The sequence below is a fragment of the Camelus dromedarius genome, chromosome 33 (assembly GCF_036321535.1).
Source record: "Camelus dromedarius isolate mCamDro1 chromosome 33, mCamDro1.pat, whole genome shotgun sequence".
Classification (NCBI taxonomy): Eukaryota; Metazoa; Chordata; class Mammalia; order Artiodactyla; family Camelidae; genus Camelus; species Camelus dromedarius.
The window spans coordinates 13,473,163-13,488,180 of NC_087468.1; the positions used below are offsets into that span (position 1 = coordinate 13,473,163).

General features: G+C 45.5%; 2 protein-coding genes across 2 annotated transcripts; both read left to right on the plus strand.

Annotated features, from left to right (window-relative positions):
* The first annotated feature begins 1,977 nt into the window (after positions 1–1,977).
* Positions 1,978–6,417, plus strand: LOC105093768 (interleukin 36 alpha). Its single transcript, XM_064481711.1, has 5 exons — positions 1,978–2,118; positions 3,285–3,365; positions 3,696–3,777; positions 4,285–4,424; positions 6,205–6,417. Exons 1-5 carry the CDS (start codon positions 1,978–1,980, stop codon positions 6,415–6,417), a joined length of 657 nt encoding a protein of 218 aa, XP_064337781.1.
* Positions 6,418–10,096: 3,679 nt separating this feature from the next.
* IL36B (interleukin 36 beta) lies at positions 10,097–14,719 on the plus strand. Its single transcript, XM_010985688.3, has 4 exons — positions 10,097–10,112; positions 10,706–10,813; positions 13,471–13,610; positions 14,372–14,719. The coding sequence occupies exons 1-4, from the start codon at positions 10,097–10,099 to the stop codon at positions 14,582–14,584; spliced, it is 477 nt and encodes a 158-aa protein (XP_010983990.2). The 3' UTR covers positions 14,585–14,719.
* Positions 14,720–15,018: the final 299 nt, after the last annotated feature.

Here is a 15,018-nt window from a genome sequence, read left to right on the forward strand (position 1 = left end):
CTGCCCTGTCTTGGGGGAGGGGTAATGAGAGTAATATGAAACTGTCTTTCTTACTTTCTTCAATGCATCTTTTCTTGTTTATGTACTCCACTCAAATGTAACTGCTTACATGAAAGACTTGGCTCTGGTAAAGGTATTTTTGTGCATAGATGGTTGTTCAAATTGATGTTTCTGGGAGGGGAAAAGTGCTAGAAATTCCTAAACCACCACCTTGCTGACGTCACTAATTCTTCTGCAATGTGCTGTCTGTTACCAAATATAAATATTGGTTTATTTTACCTTTTTTATTGTATTTTATAGTTCTAGAAATGCTGTTTGACTCTTCCAAATTTGCCACTTTTCATAGTTTGCCAGTCTAGAAAATGATTCTTATTTTTGTCACTTGTTTCCTGAACATGTTTAGGACAGTTGTTTTATGCTTTGTGTATAATACTTACAAAATCTGATGTCTGTGTGGTTTTGTTTCTTTCTCCTCCCCCTCCTCCCCTTCTTCTCCTTCCCCTTCCCCTCCTCCTCCTCCTTCTTCCTTCTTTGTTTTGTGATCTTATTTGCCTGTATGCCTGGTAATTGTTAACTACTTATGACTTGTCTTTGTAAAATTATTTGAATGTCTCTGCCTTCCTTTTAAAGAGGATTTCTCTTTGCTTTGGTAGATAGTGTTCGGCCTGTATTGAACCAAAAACAATTTGAGAGTTCCTGGCTCAATTAAAGTGTAAGCACTCAAAGTGAAAATCCTTGTGAGGGTCTGTCCATGGCCCCAGTCTTCCAGGAATAACTTTGTTTTTTTAAGGGGAGATAATTAGGTTTATCTACTAACGTATTTGTTTATTTCAGTGGAGGGACTGGGGATTGAACCCAGGACCTCAGGCATGCTAAGCATGTGCTCTACCACAGAGCTCCATCTTCCCCCCTCCAGGAATGACTTCTTTTCTTTACTACTCTCATCGCGTCCCCTTTCTTCAGTGCTGAGACAGCCTACCTCATGGGCCTCGGAGACTGAGAAAAGGTGAAGGTGGGGCTAGACCTGGTTGTCTCGTCCCCTCCCCAGTCACAAGCAGACCCTGAATCCTGACTTCTTTTCCTGTGCGCTGATGTGACGACTGGCGTGGGTGTGTTCCATATCGGCACAGAACAAGGAGCGGGTTTAATGCCCCTTCATTTCAGACCCTGGTTCTGTCATCCTGGGGTTGAGCCTGAGATTCTGCATTTCTAACACACTTCTGGGCGATGCCAGTGCCGCTGCTCCACACACCACGCTCTGAACGTCAAGGATGTACAGAACAAGGACAGCGCCACGTAACGGCGTGGCAACGTGTGAACGACAGCCAAGACAAATGGTGGGAATCATGCTCTGGGGGTTGGGAAGGATTCGTGAGGCTGAGGTGACTATACTCGACCTTGACCTGAGTAGTGAAGCGTAGATATGGCTGGACAAAGGAATTAACCCCCAAGGCAGATTCAGTTCCGGCAGCTGACGAGAGAAGGGAGACTATATCTCTAAATCCCTATGGAGTTCTTTTCTTGCAGAGAGATGTTTCCTTCATCATATTTCACTCAGTGTCCCTTCTCAGGAGCATCCACCCCCTTGGCTGTAAAGGATGTCACCTCTAGACTAAGGGGAGAGATGTGAAGGTCTTGGGTTATCTGGTGTCACCAAAGCCCCATCACCTCCACTAATGGCACTGCGGGCTAAATTCCTAGCCATATAGAGCTCTATGTATTTACAGGATAAAGTAAGGAACCTGAAAGGACCCGTATCTTATCAGCTGTGGTCGTGAATGAGTTTCCATTAGTATACGCAGCATTTACACCAACGTGTCCTGGATGTGTGCTGCTTTGTCCCTCATGGCAGGACACTGAGCCCCTCCCCTTAAGATATCCAAGTGGGTCCAGTCCTGCCTAAGGAGCCTGGGGGTGATGTCATAAGCGCTAGGCTTTTTTCTTAGAGCTTGGAAATCAACTTACGCTAAGGGGTACATGGGGCAGCACGTCTTTGTAGACTCAGCTTGGTTCTGCATCCCAGTTTTGACTCAAAGAGACCTGCTGCACATGGACGCGTGGGTGCTTCATGATTCCATACTCCTGCGGGGACAGCTGTGGCGCTACCCAGACGAGGCTGTAAGGGCCTTTTATGTCCCACCTTGAAGCGAGAATCCCTTGGACGGGTATAGGTTGCGAACATGAGGGTGTCTTTATGCGGCCAGACAGGCTAGTGAGGTAGCTAGGAACCCTACAAGAAACTTTAGCATTGTCTCACCAGAGGCTGAAGATGGTGGGACATTTATCCACCAATCCCTTCGCCCCAGTTGGCTGAGGTTGCTCTTGAGATGCAAACCCTTGAGGTGTGGAGCTGACAGGTTCTGGAAACCACCATGGGGAGAGTAAACTCAGATGGCCTGAGGGGATGGGGCAGTCTCGACCGCATTGCCCCAGTTTCCCTTCGTGGACGTCTGTGTGCACGTCTGCTAGCTCAGGGCACTGGAGCAGCTGGGAGCCAGGCTTCCCCACTAACCTAGAGTCCATGAGGGGCAGGGCGCGCAGGAGCTGGCCTTGCCCTTTAGGCTCCTTTGAGTGAAGACGTAGCATACTCACTGGCTCTGAGAAGTTAGAGGAGCTTATACCGGAATTTTTTTTTTTTTAGTTTATTTTTCTTTTTAAATGGAGGGACTGGGGATTGAACCTAAGACCCTGTGCATGCTAAGCATGCATTCTGCCACTGAGTTATCCCCCCTCCTTTTTTTGGTCTGTTTCCTGACTGGCAGGGGATGTGACAACTGGACCAGGACTGGTTAGAAACTACATGGATTTTAGGAGACCCATCCCTTCCTCAGTCTACCTTGCATCTACTGGGGGTTTCCGCTCTGAGGAATAAAATTACAGTGTGTCATTTTGTGGCATCAAAGTATTAGTCATGGGGCTGCCCCACTATGCTTCTTTTCTCAAACTCAGTGTTGATGACTACATTTCCTGGTGGCTGCTCTTAAAGGCTTAGCATGCCCTCCTTTTTCAGAGTGCTGGGACAGCTCACCATCATGCCCTTGTTTACATTCCTTTACATAAAGCCTCACTGACTCCTCTGGCACCAGGAGCCAACAAATACCCAGGGAGGGTGGGTATTTAGATTGAAGGCTTGCACCCTGCTGGAGTCCATCGGAGCATCTGAGAACAGAGGAAGCCATAGTCCACACTGGTAGGGTACAGGGTCCTCTGTAGCTGCAAAATCTGCTGATCTTTGATCTCTTCTTTTTCTGGGCTCCTGGCCTTGGCATTCCTGTCTTCTCAAGGCTCTGGATCTAGGCCTGAGCGAGATTCATAGGTACAGCTGCCTCTGCTGGAAGGGAGGCCACATCCAAGAAGGCGAGCAGGTGAGAGAGGAGGGTGAGTTCTGGGAGTGTAGATTCTGACCAGCGTCACTGCTGGGCTGGTCACCAGCTCCTCTTCTGGCTCAGGGTCAAACTGTGGCTTGGGACTGACTCAGGTCCTCTCGTGGGATCAGCCTGTGCATAAAGGTCCTCACATCTTGGCAGTTTTGAGACCTCATCACGCAGGATGAATGATAAAGGTAAGGATTCAGGTCAGGCTCCACCTGGAAGGGCAAAAAATTGGACTGGGTGGGGTACTCTATCCCTCATCCTGACACTTGCATTTTGACTTTCTTTGCAGTGTTATCCAGTCCATATCCCGTTTTGTGGCAGATTCAGGATGTCAATCATCAGGTGTGGGTCCTTCAAGGCCGGACCCTCAAAGCAGTCCCAAGGAAGGACCACCTGGTTCCAGGTGAGTGGCCAAGGTCTGTCATAGGCAGTCCCTTTGGCCAGGGGACTCTTGTGTGCTGTGTGCTCAGCTTTTTAGTTCACTGTTAACAGGCTTGTCACCTGGGCTTGTCTCACAGGCAATAATGAGCTGGAGGGTGATCATGGGGTTGTTCTGTGACCATGGTCATGAAAAATGAGAGAAGAGAGTGAGGAATTAAGGGAGAATGAATGGTTGGCCGAGGCAAATGGCAGAAGACTTTTTATGTGATCCCTGCAAGGAGTGAGACTAGGACAAGCGAGGGGGATTCTAAAGGCAGATCAATGTTTGAATCCATGAAAGGCTGACTTTTCTAAAGGAAGGAGTTCTCAGAGATGGGGATGGGTGTCTGGGTTAGGTCATAGGAGGCAGGGTGCCCACTCTAGGGGTGTCTGTTAGCAGATTCCAACCTCTATGTCCCTTATAACCCTGGTTCAGTGGTACCATCTTGGAAGCGGCCACTGAAAGCCGTTTTCCATGTTGCGTTTCCAGTCACTGTTACCTTAATCTCCTGCCAACACATGGAGACTCTTGAGAAAGACAGAGGGAATCCCATCTACCTGGGAGTGAAGGAGCCCGAGCTCTGCCTATTTTGCACCGAGGTCCAGGGGCAGCCCACGCTGCAGCTTAAGGTGAGTACGGAAGATAAGGGTCTTGTCAATGCCCGGCTAGGAGGGAAGGGCTCATTTATTTCTCATTTGATGGAAACTCTAGTTTTTTAGAATCTTTTAAAGGACAATTTATTTATTATCCTTACATATATTTATTTTTGGTTCTTTGGGAGTTCCATGTTTTATACAAGAGTAAGAAAAAAATCACAGGAGTATTTTGAAACTAATCTGCTAAAATAACTTTACTTTACTTAAAAAAATAGTTCAGCAAAGAGGAAGGCTTTTAGATTTATTCCTAATTCCAATATAATATATGTAGATAGATACAAAACATATAGTAGAATACATATGTGTGTGTGCACACACATACAGAGTTGTCCCTTGGTATCCGTGGGGGATTTGTTGCAGGACCCCTCCTCCTCCCCATGGATACTAAAGTGGATACTCAAGTTTCTTATATACCAATAAAACCACATAACCTATGCACACCCTGCTGTATACTTGAAATCGTCTCTAGATTGCTTATAATACTTAATACAATGTAAATGCTATGTAAATAGTTGCCAGCACACAGCAAGTTCAAGTTTTGCTTTTTGGAAGTTTCTGGAATTTTTTTTTCCCCCAAATATTTTTGTTCTACAATTGGTTGATTCCAGGGCTGTGGAATCTGCTGATATGGGGGGCTAGCTGTGTATGTGAGGCTGAAATCAGCAATGACGTTTTCAGCAGTCAGTTATCACAAGACAGATGAGCATATTAGAACCTCTTCTTTGGGCAGGGAGGGATAAATTGGGAGTTTGGAATTAGCAGATACAAACTACTATATACAGAATAGGTAAACAACAAAGTATAGCACAGGGAACTTTATTCAATAACTTGTAAAAACTTATAATGAACAGGAATATGAAAAAGAATATATGTATGTAACCGAATCACCATGCTGTATGCCAGAAACTTAACACAACGTTGTAAATCAACGATATGTCAAAAAAAAAAAAGACATCTTTTTGACAAAGGATAGTTTTCAACTTTAAGTGAACAAACACAATTTTCTGTAACAAACATGTTAATAATTACTGTTCTCCATTATTTAAAAACATTTTAAATTATAGGAAAAGCACAAATCAGCCCTCTGTGTAGTTTAGGAAATCTCTTGACATTTTTCAGCCAACAAGCGTAGGCAGACACTCAATTTGATGACCAAGATATAAAACAGTGGTTTTCAACCAAGGGTAATTTTGCTCCCCTAGAAATTTGCCAGTGTCTGGAGACACTTTCAGTTGCCACTGCTGGAGATTGGGGGATAGGCTACTGAAGTCCGGTGGGCAGAGGCCAGGGGTGCTGCTAAACCTCCCACCGTACGCAAGACAGCCTCTGACAACAAAGAATTACCCAGCTCAGAATGCCAGTGGTTCTGAGGTTGGAGACACCTGACATGGAACAACTCTGTTTTAATTCAAAATTTATGATAACTGTTATATAAATATTCCTTGGTTTCCTCCATGTCTAATGGCTAAACCTGTGCTTTGGATTCTGCAAAATTTTTATGTCAACACTGTTGTCCTTCAAAGCCTCACATTAAGATCCACTGACATTTGTGGCCTAAGGTTTCAACCCTAAGCTTAACACCTATAAACTGGTTGGGGCTTATAATTTTTAATGGTGTCATATGACACAGAGGTGCCCAGGCCTGCTTTAATGAATGGAGAAGGCGATCTCGGACAGGAACTATTAGCGTATAAAGAATGTGGAGCAGTTCAGACAGTTATGCTTCTCCTGGGGCCTCCTCCTTGCCTTCCAGGAACAGAACATAATGGAGCTGTACCGCCAGCCCCAGCCCATGAAACCCTTTCTCTTCTACCACGACCGAAGCGGCAGGACCTCGACCTTCGAGTCTGTGGCCTTCCCGGGCTGGTTCATCGCCTCCTGCTCCGATGGAGGCTGTCCTCTCATTATCACCCAGGACGTGGGGAAGGCCTACACCACTGACTTCGGGTTCACTGTACTGTCTTAAGGTTGGTCTGGAGTCGGACGTGGCTCTCCTCCATTCCAGCTCTCATTCAACGAGGGAAGGCAGATTTGCCAGAATCAAGTCCGATTTTCAAAAGTACAAACCAGGTTAAAAGGGGGGTTAGCAGTCCAGTCTTAGTCTACAATAGGAAGGAAGAATCTGTGGCTGGGCTTTTCCCACAGGGGTGTTTAGCTGTCCCCAGCGCATCCATGCAATGACCTAAGTGTTGCGCCAGAGAGGACCAGACCCCTCTCCCAGTGGCCACATGGAACACAGTCTGGGGAACTTGAAGGGTTTTGCTGTGGCCATGTAGCGTAATTATGACATCTTTACAGAAATAATAAAGAAAACCCTACTTTACATACTTGCTAATGATGCTTCAGTTAAGAAATGAGGGTGGTGGGACTTTCATTTGAATTCCAGATCTCTGGATTTTCAGGTATGTTCACGGCATTGTATCAAGATATTTTGGATCCAGATGGGAAGAAGCGGGCATAGAAATTCCATAAAAGAAAAAACCAGAAAGAAAGCTCAGCCCTTCCTGGTCATGGCTTGTGTCTCAGTGAAGCTATATATCCTGCTGGTTTGAATGAAGAATGAGGGTTGTTTATGAAACTTTTACCAAAGACCCTATTACTGGATCTCATGAAGGATTAAATTTGTGAAATAAAATTTTACCCTCTCAGTTGCCCTGTTGTGATTGGAATGACTTTAGTGGAACACCATGGCCATAATATTGGTTCCTTGCATTCATAAGGAGTTTTATAGTTTGTCAAGCAGTTTTTCATGAAGTCTTCCATTTCGTAGAAGAACCCAGTAGGGTTATTGGGGAAAGTGGTATCTTCCCAAATTCAGGTTTTCCCAGACCTCACTGTGGGGGTGGGTGGTACAAATAAAGCATCATTAATAGAAATCTGACTCCATATTTCAGTGCACAGAGCTGGTGTGCAACTGACTGAAAAGATCCCCTCTTGCCATCCTGGCAAGAGTTTCTGAGAGTCCCCGTGGGCTTCTCCTGTGAACTCAGCCATAATCTGACAGGGCTCCCTTTCATTTAGAGCATACTTATTACAAGGACTAATTTCTTCTTCTGCCTTTTTATGAAATGAAGTTTCTTCCCACATAAATGAAGTTTCCTCCCACATAACATCAGTAAACTTCATTCTCGGTGATCCGGTCATTTCTAATCCAGGTAGTCTTGTTGTGACTTTTTTACTTTCCATCACATGTTTACTTGTCTCCAAGATCTGGAGAAAGATGTGGGGATACTGTTTCTCCCAACACACCGATGACCTCCAGGGCCTCGCCGCCATTGCCCCAACCTCCTCATCCCGTTCTAGTATCTTCTGCCTTTCTGCATTTGAGTGGCCACACTGCTGTCAGAGATTAGATTTCTTCCTGGTGATAGTGCATCCCTGAGCTTTCCTGTGTCGTGGCTCCTGCAGAAAGGTAGACCTGTTTCTCCTCTGCTTTTCCATGTTCAAATAATTTCCCTAGAGCTGTGAGATGGCCAAGATACTTAAAGTGAGAGGGGCTCCATTAAGAATTACACTGGGACATTGTGCTGGACACCAGAAACTGACACACTGTAACTGACTATGCTTCAATTAAAAAAGAAAGAAAGATAAAAGCCGACAACATAATGCCTTTTGCAGCAACATGGATGCTTCTGGAGAATGTCACTCTTAGTGAAGTAAGCCAGAAAGAGAAAGAAAAATGCCATATGAGATCGCTCATATGTGGAATCTAAAAAACAAAAACAAAAACAAACAAAGCACAAATACAAAACAGAAATAGACTCATAGACATAGAGTACAAACTTGTGGTTGCCAAGGGGGCGGAGGGTGGTAAGGGATAGACTGGGATTTCAAAATTGTAGAACAGATAAACAAGATTATACTGTGTAGCACAGGGAAATATATACAAGATCTTATAGTAGCTCACAGAGAAAAAAATGTGACAATGAATATTTGTATGTTCATGTAAAACTGAAAAATTGTGCTCTGCACTGGAATTTGACACAACATTGTAAAATGATTATAAATCAATAAAAAATGTTAAAAAAAAAAAGAAAGAAAGAGAGAAAGAAGGAAGGAAGGAAGGAAGGAAGGAAGGACGGAAGGAAGAAGAAGAAAGATAGACAGACCTGGCTTTTAACTTAGCTAAATTTCTTAGTAGCTACATGATTTGGGGTAAGATTTGCCACCTCTCAGGGCTTGTTTTCTTACATAAGAAATAAAGATTAATGGCCCCTAGAGAGGTGTTGTGAGGATGAAAATATTAACCAAGCAAATCTCTTACAACTTTGTCAGATACAGAATGAGCTCTCAATACTGATTATGCAAAACTCCAAAAGAAGGACTATGAGTTGCCCCAGATCAGCTGTGACTAAGGCTGTGTGGCTCACCCAGTGAAGAGAGCCACACCTCTGCCTCCAAGTCGCTCCGGGAGGAAGTTTTCCTTCTTAACTCAGCATCTGGCCTTTTCAGTCTTTCCTCATTGTGGTTTCCTGGCATTGCCTCTGGTCTGGTTTCTCCAGGACCCCATCCCAGCCACGCCACGTTCCCTCCCAGTGACCCATGGAAGCCTCACGGGATCTCCATGCCAGACCAGCTTTCTTGCCAAAGTGGGCACACCCAGATCCAGGAAATAACCCTCCTTCCTTGTTAATTTAAAGGTGTGGAAGTCCTGGACAGCTGTCCCGGGCTCCTGGATGCAGGTAGAGCCTTAACACTGAGCTTGAGGACAAGACCATCTCTTTGGACAAAGGTAACTCCTGCTGCTCAGAAGCCTTATGTGGAGAACCTTCTTTTCACTCTCTAAGTCCAGCCTCTAGGAGCTTCTGGGGCCCTTAGTCTGAAACACGGGATGTCAGAGAGGCAGGGACTGCTTCCAACAGTGCAGGTGATGGTTTGCTTACTTCTCCAGGGAAAACTATGGAATCAGGTGCTGTGGATCCTGAGGCAGATGGGGATGTGAACACCTGGTTCTCATTGTGGGGAGTTGGCGGTCTTCTTGGGGAACTGTCCTGGGGCTCTAACCAGAAGCCCAGAGACAGATGTCCCCTACTTAAAGGGGGCCCAGGGATGTCCCTGAGCAAGATCTTTAGAAATGCCTCTTTGGAACAGGGAGTTGGTGGCGGGGTGGTGCTTACCAGCTGTGTGGAGGGTTAGATGGAGATAGGCACACACTTTCCCTTCCTTCTTCTAAATCCAGAGACTCACTGCACTAGAAGTTTCCTGGGCTGAAGCCCTGGAGCCACACAACCCTAGGTGTGATGGATGGAGGGCGTCCCGCGGGCCAGGACCACCTGGCCACGACATGATGGGAGCTTCCATTTGGGGTTTTATGGGCCTTGGAACATGCTTTCCCACTCTTAGTCTCAAATGTGCATCTAGGATCTCATTTCTTCTTCTTTTTTAAAAAAATTATCTTTTTTTTTTTTTTAAATGGAGAAACTGGGGATTGAACCCAGAACCTCATGCATGCTAAGCATGTGCTGTTTCCCTCCACTCCAGGGCAGCTTTCTCAAAACAATTTTAACACAGAATTCCAGGGGTGAAGGGAGAGAAATGGATAACATGTTTTTCTTTCCTCCTTCTTCCACAAGACCGACTGCTGACAACAACCTCTCCATCATCTGATCTACCTTGTCCTCTTCACAGAAAGCCCTGAGGTCAGCATGCAGCAACACGAATGTAAGCAGTAAATCACAAACCAGCCTGGAGATACCTCCACCTGGCCCCTCGGAGGAAATAGGGCACAAGGGCGCCTGTCATTTGCTCAAGCTAGAAGTGCATTTGCTCTTGCTAAAATACTCAGATCACAAAACCTGCATTTGAAAATCTTATTTAGCCATTTTCTTATTGTGTGTATTTAGAATTGCTTATTTATGTTGATAAAGAGGATAAAGAAGAAACGAACAACATTCTGGTGACCAGTTCGAATATTTTGGGTTTTGTTTTACTACCCAGAGACTATTAATCAGAAAAAAGACAAGTCACTAGATAACCTTAGGGGAAAAACAAACAAACAAAACAAAAAACAATAAAAAATGTGGTGAATCTTGAAAATCTCTTGCAACCACGAATGTATGTAGATCCTCTTTTCAGGTGCTTTGATTCACACATCAGCCCCTGTCTTATTTCCCCTCCCTTCCTCCTCAACCCACTCTTTGTCAGAGCAGTAACTCTACTCCTAGGAATTCAAAAGCCATTATTACCAGGACGCAGCCGGAGTCCTGAAGTTTATAATAACCTTGTGTATTTTGTGCTTCTCTGTCATCTGGCAGCGCTGAGATATCCCAGTCACCGTCTTATTCGCGACTCTCAGCAGATGGTGTGGATCCTAAAAGGAAAATCTTTAATAGCAGTTCCTTTTAGCGACAACATCAGACCTGGTGAGTAACAATCGAAGCCCCTGTTGCCTCTTAAAATGATGCCAGCTCCACTGGGGATGGGGCTGAGCTCACGTGAGCCCGGCCTTGGGCCTCTCCTACTTCTGGGAACCAGGTCACTGCCCACAAGAAGGGCAGAGGGTTCCCCCACACAGAGGAAGCCCTGCACCCAGAAATGAGGGTGTGAGGGATTGGCAGCTTTCCTTACCGAAACAAGGCACCTTAGATAAGAAGGGATTGTCCATTCAACCATCAGCTGACTTTTTTCCTAGGTGTTTCTCTTATAAATTTCAACCATCACTGCATATGTCCTCAGATTCAAACTCCCTCATCTTTTCATGATCGTTCCTCCTCTTTTCCAACTTGGCATCCTCTCCTCTAACAATGGAGGAATATTCCTTCCTCCTGTCAATCTATTGCATGCCAATTACACTCCAATAAAGCTGAGAAAAATCAGTCCAATCCAAGTCAGCTTCTTTCTCTTTCTTGTTTATTCCTTCAGTGTTTCATTTTATTGCTCTCTCCCCAGCATATTACACTTTCGTCTGTCTGCTGGATTCCTTCTATCACTGATAGACATGCTCTAATTTCACATTTCCCAGCTTAATAAGAAAAACCTCCTCTTGATTTGCACATTTCATTTCTACAACCATTCTATTTTCCTATATAGCAATCTACAAACTGTTCTATATACAGTCATAGTCTAACTTCATGGAAGAGTGGGCTACACAGTGTGTCTCCATTTCACCTGCTGTTCATGCTTACATCAGGCAACAAAACCCCTCAACTATCTCTTGACACCCCCCCCCCCCCGCCACCGGCTTCTCTTTCCAAGGTCACCAAATCCGCTTCTCCGCTCTCACGTTGGGTTCCTCAGTGGCAGTCAGCATAACTGATAACTTTCTTTCTGAACGCTGTCCATCTTCTTCTTCTGGAAGAACATTCTCTGTGGTTTGCTGGCTTCTCTTTTGCATTCTCCTTTCTGACTCCACTTTCTTTATAAAAATCTCTAAATGCTGCGGATTTTCACAACTCAGTCTGCAATCATCCTACCACCCCTCTGAAGGGACTGTGAGTTGGTCTCTTAGATTGATGTATCACCTCTTCATTCTGGTGTTGATGCTTCTAACCCAGATGTCTCCTCTGAAAATGTCACCCATGTCCTTTTGGTGTCCTCTCAAAGTCCATAAATTCATCTACCCGACATGAAACTATGGATATGACTCCTCAAAACTGTTCACGGACCCAATCTTCCCCATCTCCATCAATGGTACTACCATCACCCTGTTTGCTGGAGCCAGAAATACAGGAAACATCTTTATTTCCTCCTTTTCCTCAATCTCCATTTAATCCATCAGCAGAGACTGATAAGTCTGTGTACAAAACGTGCTTTATTCCTAAGATAATACCATCTTTCTCCTGGACCACTTTTATCACTTCTTCGCTGCCATCCCTCCCACTTCATTTGTGCAGCTTCCCATTCAGCCTCCACAAAGCATCCTTCTTACTATGTTAATCGAAGAATCTCATCCCCCCGTGTTTGTGTTTGGGGGGAAAGGGGCAGTGGGAGATCTCGGGTACACTAGTCTTCTTTCACAGCCTTGGACTCAGCAAGCTCTTTTCCACGTGAAAGCCTTAACATTTCCTTTCCCTGTTAACACCCTTCGTCCAAACCCTGCCCCCAGCCCTATTCCTGTTTCTTCATATACTAGCTTCCTCTTAGCTTTAAGGTCTTGGTTTGAACTCCACCTCTGCAGAGAGGTCTTTCTTGATTCCTCTGTCTCAGTTTGGTTTCTCTCCTACTGTCCCAGACTTTGGTCACTTTCCCCAAAGCAGGTGCTGCCATTTATGGCGGTTCTGATCTTTTCTCTGCTAATATTGTTAAGTCTCGTTTTCTGTGGCGGCAACGACAATGTCTCTCTTGTTCTCGGCTTAATCTCCAGTGTCTTGCTTTGAGTGGGCTTTCAAACAAAGAGTGTTGGGTGGATAAATTCCCTGCCCCTTGATGGAAGGATAGATGCAGAACACCCAGGCTCCTGGGAATCTCCTGCTGAATTAGTTGGGAATTAAATTCAACTGATAGTGACAGAAAGCTCACACAACTGGGACTTAGAGAGAAGTTTCTTTGTTTCTCATGGAAAGGAAGCCTGAGAAGGCGGTCTGAGGCCAGTGTGGTGCCTCTGTCATGCCACTGGAGTCCAAGATTCTAACTTCTGCTTCACCAACTTCAAGGTCACCTCCACCATCGTCTAAGTATGGAGACCTGGTATGGAAAAAAGCTCCTCCCAGCCGAGTCAACTCCTTTTAAAAAACATTCTTAGAAGTCCCACACAACACTCTCACTTCCATCTCATGGGCTACAAATTAAGCATACGGTCAAAGTTAGCTGGTCGGAAATTTATTTTTATTTTGGGGAAGTCATGTGCCCTGGTGACAACTGGGATTCTGGTATTAAGGAGGAAAAAGGAAATGGGTTGCAGACAACGATGAAAGTTCTCTGCCACATAGCTTGTGGGAGGAGCCTTCTTGTGGGTGGGAGCGCCGGTGAGGGGTGCCCAGCATCCGCCTGGCTGGGGATGTCACTGAGCATCAGGCCAGAAGGACTGGCCTGTCCACTGCTTGGAGCCTGACACCTGTCTCCATTTTCCCTGTGTTTCCAGTCTCTCTTGCCATAATAGCATGTCGAGACACAGAATTCTACAGTGAAGGAAAAGGTACTCCGTTTTACCTGGGAATCAAGGACCAAAATCTTTGTCTCTGCTGCACAGAAATTCAGGGCATTCCTACCTTGCAGCTTCAGGTGAGTGGCTGTGCCCCTAATGAGAGACGGGCTATGAGATGAACTTTTAATTTCCTTGAAGACGTTACTGAATAAAAGTAGCAGGTTTTCAATCCTGGACATTCAGTGTAAAGAAGGAAATCTGGCTGGTCCCCAAGTCAGTACAAGCTACCTTTGGAACAGATGGAATATTTCTTAATGTCAGTGCATTCTCGGCGGGACAGAGTACACCCACAGAAAGGCCAAGGGTGGTGGTTTCTCCATCCATTCTCAGTTGTCTTCAGCTGCTTCCCAGAAATCCTCTGAGGAGATGGAATGGTCCCTCTTAGGAAAAGGCTACTGCACGGCAGTGGAGACTAGAGAGGGGATTTGGATTAATCTAGATTTTGTGGATTACATGCTTATGGTCCCCCTCCTGAAAGCAAGATTTGTAGTTACAAAGCTAATCTTTCTGCTTATGATGGAAGCTGTAATTTGTAAACCCACTTGGAGGCTGGGGAGCTCATGAGACTGGCCTGAACCATCAGATGGGTACAACTCCGTCTGTTCTCAGGGAACACAGTGCTGCCTCAATGAATCAGAAGCACCTTGTGTTGTGGGATCTTGAGGGGGAGCCAAGCACCTGGGAACCAGTCGGTTGCTCATCTTGAAAGCTGGTTTCACCTGCCTGGGTCTCTGGCCTCTGTCCCTCCCTTTTGGAAAGGGAGACACTCCCAGGGCTGAGTTAGTTTAGCTTCTTCCTCCCAGTAATCCTTTCTAACAAGCCTCTTTCCTACCCCCAGGAGAGAAATATCATGGACCTGTACTGGGAGACCAAAGGGCAGGAGTCGTTCCTCTTTTTCTCCAGCGAAGAGGGGTCCACCTTCGTCTTCCAGTCAGTCTCCTGCCCTGGCTGGTTCATAGCTACCTCCTCCGTGGTGGGGCAGCCCGTCACCCTCACCAAGGAGAGGGGCAAAACTGAAAACACCAACTTCTATTTAGATGGTGAGAACTGAATCCTGCCTGGGCTTTGGTGCCTGAGTCCAGGATAGAGGATCAGGTAGTCGGAGATTCTTCTGATTGAAAACACAACGGGTCGTCTTAAAAGACCACTGTGCACTGATGCCCATCCATAGCCCACCTTATTCCATCACCTAAAAACCATTTCTTCCTCTAGACAGCGTCTAGATTCACCATATCCCCAACTTGAACATCCTCCCAGTGTGAAACCTGAGTCACTTTTTGTTCTTTCTTGATCACAACAGTGCCATTATTCCTGTTGTAGATGAATTAGAGAAATAAGAGGTGCCTTCTAGTCCCCGCCTCAAACTTTAGAGCTTAACCTGTGTCCATCAACTCTGCTTTCCTAGTCTCAAGCCACTGTGATGATCTGCTACGTGCTAGAAGAACCAAGAGAGGAAGGCAGAGGGCTAAGCTCCCAGCTGCTCCG

Excerpts from the sequence above, each read along its gene's own strand:
- LOC105093768 (XM_064481711.1), top strand. The coding sequence starts at position 1,978 with ATGGGGCAGCACGTCTTTGTAGACTCAGCTTGGTTCTGCATCCCAGTT. Across the intron at positions 2,119-3,284 it reads GGCGCTACCCAGACGAGGCT|GCTCTGGATCTAGGCCTGAG; the intron begins GTAAGGGCCTTT and ends TGTCTTCTCAAG. Across the intron at positions 3,366-3,695 it reads ACATCCAAGAAGGCGAGCAG|ATTCAGGATGTCAATCATCA; the intron begins GTGAGAGAGGAG and ends GTTTTGTGGCAG.
- IL36B (XM_010985688.3), top strand. Across the intron at positions 10,814-13,470 it reads TAGCGACAACATCAGACCTG|TCTCTCTTGCCATAATAGCA; the intron begins GTGAGTAACAAT and ends CTGTGTTTCCAG. Across the intron at positions 13,611-14,371 it reads TTCCTACCTTGCAGCTTCAG|GAGAGAAATATCATGGACCT; the intron begins GTGAGTGGCTGT and ends TCCTACCCCCAG.